This window comes from Xiphophorus hellerii, chromosome 5, assembly GCF_003331165.1.
Source record: "Xiphophorus hellerii strain 12219 chromosome 5, Xiphophorus_hellerii-4.1, whole genome shotgun sequence".
Taxonomy (NCBI): Eukaryota; Metazoa; Chordata; class Actinopteri; order Cyprinodontiformes; family Poeciliidae; genus Xiphophorus; species Xiphophorus hellerii.
In genome coordinates this window covers 21,980,434-21,989,945 of record NC_045676.1, presented here as the reverse complement: position 1 = coordinate 21,989,945, position 9,512 = coordinate 21,980,434, and the positions used below count along the sequence as shown (strand labels likewise).

The 9,512-nt window shown below is 41.2% G+C and overlaps 1 protein-coding gene across 2 annotated transcripts; it reads left to right on the top strand.

The window, feature by feature from the left end:
* The first annotated feature begins 3,156 nt into the window (after positions 1-3,156).
* Positions 3,157-9,512, top strand: LOC116719404 (keratin, type I cytoskeletal 20-like). Of its 2 annotated transcripts, XM_032561911.1 has the most exons (9): positions 3,160-3,551; positions 4,585-4,710; positions 5,783-5,865; positions 5,980-6,136; positions 6,221-6,382; positions 6,479-6,604; positions 8,009-8,238; positions 8,326-8,363; positions 8,470-9,512. In XM_032561911.1, exons 1-9 carry the CDS (start codon positions 3,300-3,302, stop codon positions 8,574-8,576), a joined length of 1,281 nt encoding a protein of 426 aa, XP_032417802.1. In that variant the 5' UTR covers positions 3,160-3,299; the 3' UTR covers positions 8,577-9,512. The 2 variants fall into 2 exon arrangements, with proteins under 2 accessions (XP_032417801.1, XP_032417802.1); XM_032561910.1 differs by having other exon boundaries at positions 3,157-3,551; positions 5,980-6,382.

Sequence of the window (9,512 nt, the reverse complement as noted above, 5' to 3'; positions counted from 1 at the left end):
CAGTCGTTTCCTCTGACCAGAGGTAATGCATTAGGGTGATGGCAATGAGCCCCTCCGCCGTCTTAAGATCTGCAGCTCAGCACCAAAGACAAACCATCAAATTTCCACCTGAATCGTGCAAAAAGCTGCTCAGGAGCTATAAGAAGGGTTTGACTACTGTGACAAAAACAAATATATATTTTAAGATGATCATTAACAGGGGCATGAATTATTTTCAAGTTCTGTTAAAATGTTGATCATTTGAGTTTAGTGGATTTTTTTTTAAATGTTCCTTTTTTTCTAATGTTATTGTCTTTTTTCTTATTTCTGTAAATCTGGTTCCACTATGAATCTTTTTGGGCTTCACAGTCCTTTTGCAGTTTGGTTTGTTTTCACCCGAGTCTTTGTGGTCGTATTAAAAAAGCCCCTGTCGATGGACGTTTCTTACCAACCAGGTTCTTTGGAATAGTTTCTCTAAATTGGCAATTTAAAGTGATTCCTATAGCCGACTCTCATTCTACAGGAAGGTAGTTATGTGACTCTTTACCCTCAGGAGGAAAGTGATTTTGGTTTCATCAGGGCTTCTGGTTCATGTGGATCAACTGGTCCAAACGGGGATCGGAAATGGAGATATTGCAATGCAAGACATATGGAAGATATTATTTGTGGGATTTTGAGCTTTGTCTATGAGTATTTATCCAACTAATTGATCAAAATGGTAATGACTACAAATTAGCGATGGGTCAAATTGACCCGGAGACGTCCCACTTTGTGATTTTGAACTTCTGTGACATTGAGGCAAAAACTTGTTTCCGTTTGTGTGGAAAATGACCAGCAGGCCTCCGCTGCTCCCTCTAAATACTCACAGTGGAAGTTTAAAAACTCGGATGTGTTTTTCCTTTCTCTCTGTGGGGAAAGTTTTTCGTTATCTTTACCCCGGGTCCAGCAGGATGGAGACGAGCCTCAGCAGGAAGTGAGCTGCTGCTGGACTTCCTGGGTGACGAATTGCTATCCTGTTAGTGACGCCACCTCAGAGATTAGAAGGCTTTAATGGTGTTTACACTCAGTATAGATTTTCTTTCTCGAGTGGCTCGTTTCCGCCATGGGTCAGTGTGATTTAGATCCTCGTAAAGCAGCAGGAACTCAGGACCTTCAGACGTGAACGGTCTCCAGCCTGTCACCTGTCTGACGGTGAAGTTGCGCAACTGCTCCGTGCGTTTGGCCCCCCTCTGCAAGTCAGATTCCTTTAGTTCATTTACCTGCAGAAGCTACACCAAGACCAAACAAAACTTTCCATTTTTAAATTGTGTGTTGCTGAAATAATCATAGCTTCTATTCGTGCAGCATCACACGCATCAAGGCCCACAGACAGAGTCAGCTTTCTCGCAGGACCAGATTCCCAGATCAGACTCGTACATTCAGAAAATGCACACACGCCCTGTTTATCGGTGAAGATAGCAGAAAGTTTTCTCTGTTGCTTTTAGATTGTTTTCACGGATAAAATGTCCAGATGGTCGTCTCAGAAATGTGTCAGGCAGGCGTGTGTCTGGCCAAAAGCGGATCTGTGACCTCGACGTGTAGAACCGTACGGATGAGCAGGTGCTGCCTCGCGCTCACGTCCACCTGCTCACTTTTCAGTTCTCACCAGGAACAAAAAAACCAAAAAAGAAACTTAAGAAGACAAGATGTCTGACTGGCCTTGTTTTAGTGCGAGCTGGACTTACTGCAGAGATGAATGAAACATTATATTTTTTTGTCTTGGTTGCTAAGAGGATTACATGAAAAACCAATGAAAAAGGTGTCAAACAAATAACTACTCTTGTTGTTTTGTTTTTTTCCCCTGAATTAATTTCATTATATTCATCAATAAATTAATAATTTTATTTCTATTTTAGCTACAATCCTACTAATACTAACCGGTTCTGGACTGTGTGACGATGCTTTTTGCACACTTGCTGAATGTCAGCCTAGCAGCTCGTCCTTTAGTTTGCGGCTACATTTCTCCCTAAAGGAGAGCCGTCCAAACATTCAGCCTTTCACTAACACAGGTTATTTGAGAACTCTCTAATGAGATCTCAGGTGAAAGACAGCACAAGTTTGAGTTAATAGCACTTTGTCATATAGCAACTATAGATTATATGATGGACCAACACAAGGTTGTTTATAACTACGAGTCAAAATCTGATTAGTGTGGTGCGCATTTGTATTCAGTAATTTGTAGAACCATCTATTTCTGCAATTAAAGACGCAGCTCTTTTGGAGTGAATCGCTCTACATCAGATTTGCATGTTTAGAGACAGAAATGTTTATCTGGCATTAGCATTAGCCAATCATGCCTCATGATTTCATTTTAATGTCTGTTAAATATGCAACTCTTCCCTGGCTGTTGACAGACTGAGTATGAGATGCTTTATATTTAGAAGTCTTCACTTTTTTGTTTTTATTTATTTATTTGGGGTTTTTTTCACAGCCGTTAATGTGAAAATTGCCTGCTTTTTAGAAAGCTAATAGCAATAGCAAATTGCAAATTGCTGGTGTGACTGTGAAGCCTCAGCTGTTTTATATCCAGACTTTAAACTTTTCTCCAGTTTTCTCCCTGACCGGCTTGCTGTGTTTCTGGATCTTCATGATGCTGTTCGTTCTCTAATGTTCACTGACAAACACCTGAGTCGTCCACACAACACTTGCATTTATACCGAGGTGAAGTCACACACATGAGGAGTCTACTGAGGTGAGCTGTTTGCACTGGATTTTATTGAATAATCATGTCAAGGTGAAGGGGTCTCAGTGCAATTAATCCTTCCACTTTCACAGTCTTTCACCTAAAATTGATTTTCACATAAAATTGCATTTAAATGCACAGGAGTTTGTTCCTATATTCAGAAGTAAGTCGTATTGATATGCAGAGAAAAATGATCCACAATGATAGTACTGGGTGTTTTGCTTAAAACGCCCTGGGTATCGGCTTTCTTCATCTGATATGATCTCCTACTACATTTCAGGAATTACAGAGTTTAAACAACCCAGAGCCCTGCATGTTTGCCCCATGCACCAGCAAACAGCTGGATATCAGTGTAATTGTCAGTTTTGAGCTGCAGAACAAGATGATTGAACCTTTTTGACACAAATACACCCTCCCACCCCTCACGCCCATTTACTTGTAAATCTCTATTATGCTATGTGCATACCTCAGGTTGTCATGCTGTGGGCCCTGACGCGGTCTCGTCTCTATAAAGGGCCCAGCTGTCCACAGCAGAGTCAGTCCAGTCCTTCCTGCAGGCCTGCACCTCCTCCACTGCCTCCTCCAGCTCAGCAGCATAATGTCTGTGCCTGTCAACCAGCAGGGCTTCAGCTCCAGCTCCCTGGGAGGCTGGATGCTGGAGTCCTCCTGCATCGGCCCCCAGAGACACTCGCACAGCGTGTATGGAGGAGCCGGCTGTTTCGGGACGCGCATCTCCCAGGGGCCGCACTTCAACTCCTCGTGCTCTGCAGGCGGCGACTGGCCTGTGTTTAACGGAGGCAAGTTCACCATGCAGAACCTCAACGACCGTCTGGCCCGCTACCTGGAGAAGGTGAGACCCATTCGCTCCGAAGCGTGGGATGCAACATTTCTCAAGATTTAACAGTATAGCCGAAGCTCATTCATACATTTGAGATGGTTCTTTAAGTCACAGGGTCTGAGAAATTTCCATTATTTCAGCTTCAAGTTTCAAACATGGCAACCTGCAGTTTCTATTGGTGTTGGATCACATGTTCATGCTTTCCTCCAGCAGAAGCTCTCATCAGCAATGAAATCAGAAATGTAATCGATTTTTGAGTTTGGTTTTAAATGTAAAAGTTTCATTGATCTACGTGTCGTTTTTTCATTATTTTTTTTTTATCTAAAAAAGATGGTTTCAATTCTCAATGTAATTGAAAATGCTAAAATACATAAAATAACTCCCCTCCTATCTTTGTCCAGAACATTTTAGAATATGCAAAAAAAGATTGTTTCTTTATTTTTCTTTGCCAAATTTAATGCAACAAAACTTTTAACGCTTCCATTAGTTGTCCTCATGACTTTATTGACTGTTTTCTCTATTGCAGTCAAATCTCACATCACTGTCAAAAAGAAACAGCGCCTCCTACTGTTATGAAGGTCACAGGAAAACATTTCTGCTTACCCAATTTTTACCAACAAAAAGAGAGAAAAAGACAGTATACTTTTTCTCTTTTTTCTTTTTCTTTCAGCCATTTTCTGATGAGTAAACAGCCTGGAGGTGTTTGTGTCACAACCTGCACAGACACAAGCTGTTAAACAGCATAAGTCGACTTTCAAAGGGGAAAAAATATCAAAATCTCAATCATTAAAGAAAAGCTTGAAATTCATCATTTTATGTTGACATTTCAGAAGAAAATTGCTGTTTTTTGGAAGACTTGAAAGTTGCTCTTTTGCCTAATCTTTCCTCACAACAGAAATCAGAGTAGATCTTCACTAAGGAACAGACCAAATTGTGTTAATTATTGTCATTGATTGAACAGTCTAATTAAATGATGGCACTCTGTATTTCTTGATAAACTGACTGACCCGGTTCGTGTGTGTGTGTGTGTGTGTGTGTGTTATAGGTGCGCTCTCTGGAGAACAAGAACAGGGAGCTGCAGATTAACATTGACGAGTTTCGTGTGAAGACCACATACATCACTAAGGACTATGCAAACTACTTTTCCATCATCCGTGACCTGAAAGCAGAGGTACCGCTCACACTTCGCTTTGCTGCACACAAGAATGAAGAAGAGAAAGCATCGTGGTTTTAAATGTAGAAGAAACACAGCACATAATGTTAGTCTGTGTAAAGTATTAAAAATAAATAGGAAAACAGCCCAGCATGTCATATAAACACCACATTTAGTTTAGTAACCAGATTAAAAATATAACTTTGTTTCAAACAATCTGTAGTAGAAAGGTTCAAGTCTGGTAATGCTGAAGTTTTCATGTTTATCTTCATCTAAAATTTTGCTAATGGCTAAACAAGCCCTGAAAACGCACCTTTTATGTTTTTTCAAATAAAAAAAATTAATCAGACCAAAATTTGATAAGTCTCTGTATAATAAAAATACACACACATGATCAAATTGAGTTCAGATTTCTTGAAGAAAATAAAAATAAGTGAAATAGCCACTTAGTTTCCACACTAGGACACTATAAATCAGAAGCTAACTTCAGGGTTGTTTCCCATTAACACCCTCAGCAGAAACTGCCACAAATGTCATATTTTTGTCTGAGTTTTCCTATTGGGAAGCTAAAGATACAGGTTTAAAACTGATGTTGACTTCGCTGCTTCACTATAAACATAGAGGCTTAAAGCTCTCATCTTCTGGACAGCCAACCAACTTCCCTTCGACAAGAATTACTGTGAAGTTGTGATATTGTAATGCCTTAAAATCCAGTAAGGAGCATTTCAGGAGCCAAATCGCCAACCGTTTTCTGCACAGAATTTTCACCGTTTTTGTAATAAATTACAGCTGAGAGCATCTTTCCGCTGATATTATCCCCTGTTTGTGTTACATATAACACCAGGCAATTTACCATTTGTTTCCAGCCCAGATTCAGACTTCCAGTTTTAGTGCAAAGATGACAGATTTCATGTTTTAGCTTCAGCTTTGTTTAATAAGAGGCTGAATTGTCTATGAGGCTGATTTGAATCCAAACCAGTACATTTCCTTCATGTCAGAAACTTTGCCAGTTGATCGTGCTGCGTGAAGAGGATCGGCCCAATCATGGGTTGATCCCGGGACATAAAGGTCTTGTTTTCCTTCCTTTCAGATTACAAGAAGCTGTTCAGAGAACCAGAACGTGCTACTGCAGATTGACAACTCCAAACTGGCAGCAGAAGATTTCAAATTGAAGTATGTTAGAGCTTAAAAAAAAAAAAAATGTGTTCAATAAATCAATTAAAGTCCAGATGAGTGAGATTCTGGGATGCCAGAAGGCCTGACAGGAGGGTTTTATGTGGCGCGTAGGGATGAGATGGAGATGAACATGCGGAAGATGGTGGAGGCCGACGTGTTTCGCCTGCGGGGGATCCGGGACGGGATGACCCTCACCATGAGCTCCCTGGAGTTGACCGTGGAGGAGCTGAAGGAGGAGCTGATCCGCATGAAAAGCGAACACAAAAAGGTGAGATCCACAGGCCGTCAAACCAAAGAGCGTCTGGAAAGGAGGACGTGGGGAATCAATGAAGCATTCGTTCTCCTGCTGCAGGAGATGGAGGAGCTGCGACGCCGGGGCGCCGGGAAAGTGAAGGTGGATGTGGACAACTCCGGCTCCTGCGACCTGGAGAGGGTCCTGGCGGAGATGAGGGAGCGGTACGAAATCGTGATAAAGAACAACAAGCAGGAGATCGAGAAGTGGTACCAGGAGAAGGTGAGTCGCTGGGGGAATACCAGATAGCTTCAGATGCATGAAAACAAAACGAAACACTGTTTGTTTTTTTTGTTCTTATTCGCTTATTTAAAAAAGATAAAAGCTCTTCAAGAACAAATCCGCATCTACACGACGGAGGTGGAGACGCACCGCTCTCAGACCTCAGTGCTGAAGAGGAGCTACCAGTCTCTGGAGATCACCCGCCAGGCTCTGTACACCGAGGTGAGCCGCAGATGGTGGAACTGATTAGAGAAACACGCCCCGCTCTAAAAGATAAAACCTTTGTGTTGTTTTGTTTTTTACATCTGAAATCGACAGAAACGCACCCCAATGGAAAATGTGACAACTTAAACTCATGGTGATAATTTCTCTCGATTAAAAAAAATATTGGAGGATATTAAAGATCAACAAGATTTCTGCCCAGGATGAAACTTTCTGTTTAAAACATGTCATCTTGGTCAGGAAACACGAACATCTGTGTATTTTTCTTACCCTAAAAACTGTAAAATTACACACACACACACCTCCAGTAAACATAATTCTGGCCAGTATTGTTTTGGTATAGCTCTGTCTAAAAGCTTCACTTTGACACGTCCAAACGTTCATTTAGTCATTTTGACCAAACAGGTCAATCTTAGTCTTCTCTGACTAAAACACTTTTCGACTACATGAGGTTAAGATCGACCTTAAAGGGGTCTGATTTGGAGCGCGGGCTTCTTTCTTGCTCAGCACTCGCTTATTTCAGGGAATGTGAAACTTGCTTCACTGGTAGACTTCAGCCTAGTGGTTCCCATGTTGATCCCAAACAATTTCATTTCACCTGAGAGTGAAGGTTTGGTAACCAGAAGAGAACTGCGTGTCCCAACAGGATAACGATCCCAAAACCATCAAAACTGGTTTGAAATAAACAAAACAAACCATCATTAAGCTTCTGGAGTAATCCCCCTAAAGCCCCATCAACTGTTACGATGTAAAGACGATGCCCAAAAGCAAAATCCGTGCCAAAAACATCAAACAGTTTAAAGGAGGTCTATTTCTGCTGTCATAAATCCAGCTGCGGGTTATGCCAAGAGAATAAACTTTGGGTTTTCTAGCTTGTTTGTGTCATTTTGACTGTGTGTGGATCAATTTAAGTTCAAACTTGTGCTCCTTATTCTTGTTTTTAGCATTCATGCTGTGAAATTATTCCACACTGGAAGAAATACAGTTTTAAAAAAAGCCTCAAATCTACACAACAGTTTTGCTCATGATGGGTCGATGTAAACTTCAGTTTTGGTCAAAGATCTAAACCAAATTGTGACGACAAGATTAATCAGCAAACTATCAAACAGCAGTCCTGAATGAAAACATTTCTTGTGTGAGATATCCCCAGGATATCTCACACAAGTTCTGTCATAAAAATACCAAGGTTTTTATGAGGTTGACTACATGTTGACTAGCATGTAGTTGTTTTACTTGGGAAGAATGAGCTTGTGGCCAATACTCCATCAGATGTATCACTAGTATTTCAGCAACAATAATCAGCCAAAAAGAAAATAAAAGTCTGTTGAAATCTGCAACGCATCACAAGTCTCCAGCTTGGAGCGAAGCCCTTTCTCATATCTACTCCTCCTGCCTGTCCTGCAGATTCAGTGCTGGCAGCAGAACATCTGTGTGGTGAACAACCAGACTTCTGCTCAGCTCAGCTGCCATCAGTCGGCCGTCGCCGCTCTGGAGGCGGAGCTGCAGAAGATGAAGACGCGTGTGACCGAGCACCGGATCAAGCACGACACGGTGCTGGAGATTAAGGCCAGGCTGGAGAGCGAGATCGCCGAGTACAGGAGGCTGCTGGAGGGAGAGGGATATGAACAGAAGAAGTGAGACATTTTTACCCAAACTTGATCAGAGAACCTGTTCACGGGAGTATTTATACTTTCTCATTACTTATTTAACTTATTTCACAGGGCTCTGATCATCAAGCAAGTGACAGAGGAAGTTGAAGGTAAGAATCTCAACCCTTCACTCTTTTAATCCTGATGCTTCTGTATCAAAATCCCTGACATTTTCTCATCTTCTTACGTCTTATTGACTTTTTATTCCCTTTGCAGAGCAAAAACCCCACATTGAGAAGAGAGTGAAAACCATCGTGGAGGAAATTGTTAATGGACAAGTTGTGTCCTCCTCTGTTGACACTCAAGTGCACACTGTTCAGTAGTCTGCCTGCCTCCTCTAAAACCTGCCGAGTTGGTGATTTACCTGTGCTTTTTAGCTGACCACGTGTTCTTTTTGGTGGTTTGGATTTGTCTTGACATGTGCAGCGAACTTGATTTATGTGCTGGTCTTTATGCGGGCTCTACTTTTGGAAAAATAGTAGCCCAAAAAATCAAATAAACAACTTCAAAAATCCAGTTGTAAACTAACAGAATGTGAATCTGGGATCATATAAATGTCCGTCATTTTGATCATAGTTGAAACTCATGCCCCTCTGTAAGTTAATCGTAGTCACTAAAGATAAAATATATAATAATACTGCAAAGGTTTTATAAACCCAAAGTAGATATCTTCAGAGAACATAAATTTCACTGTGATGTAATGTAAGTTATGACCACCAGGTGTCTCTGTTGTCTCTGAGAAGACGGTCTGGCACAACTTCGTGTTGCATAACCTGAATTTGCTAAAATGGAAACAGATTTTTTTTTTGCTGCAAAAGAGACTTTTCCAAATATGATTAGCTTGGTTTACTGGCAGTAAGTTAATTATCTGTTGGATGTATAAAACTGAAGCTTTATTACACATCCAAAAGTCCCGGAGGAAACGAAGCCAATGCTGGAAATGATTTGACACAGAAGCACGCAGGGGGGGAATTTTTTTTGCTTTATTAAATAGATCGTACAAAGAGATTTATAATGCTCTAAGAGCTAAAAATTATGGGTTGCTGGTCATTCTGGAGACATCAAAGATTTCTTGTCAAAGCGGAGTTGAATGAAGCAGAGCGCTGGGATTAATGCAGCGGTTTGAGGTCCGCCTCACCTTCGCTGCTTTTGTGCGGTTGCTTTCTTTCAACATGCTGGAATCAGCGCTGTCATCTATAATCCTCTGTCAAAATGTCAAGTTTGCGTAACAATAAAGGTGAAACTCATTCCCATCGACA

Coding starts and splice junctions, on each gene's coding strand:
- LOC116719404 (XM_032561910.1), top strand. CDS start 3,300: ATGTCTGTGCCTGTCAACCAGCAGGGCTTCAGCTCCAGCTCCCTGGGA. Junction 3,552..4,584: donor TGGCCCGCTACCTGGAGAAG/GTGAGACCCATT, acceptor TGTGTGTTATAG/GTGCGCTCTCTGGAGAACAA. Junction 8,239..8,325: donor GAGGGATATGAACAGAAGAA/GTGAGACATTTT, acceptor CTTATTTCACAG/GGCTCTGATCATCAAGCAAG.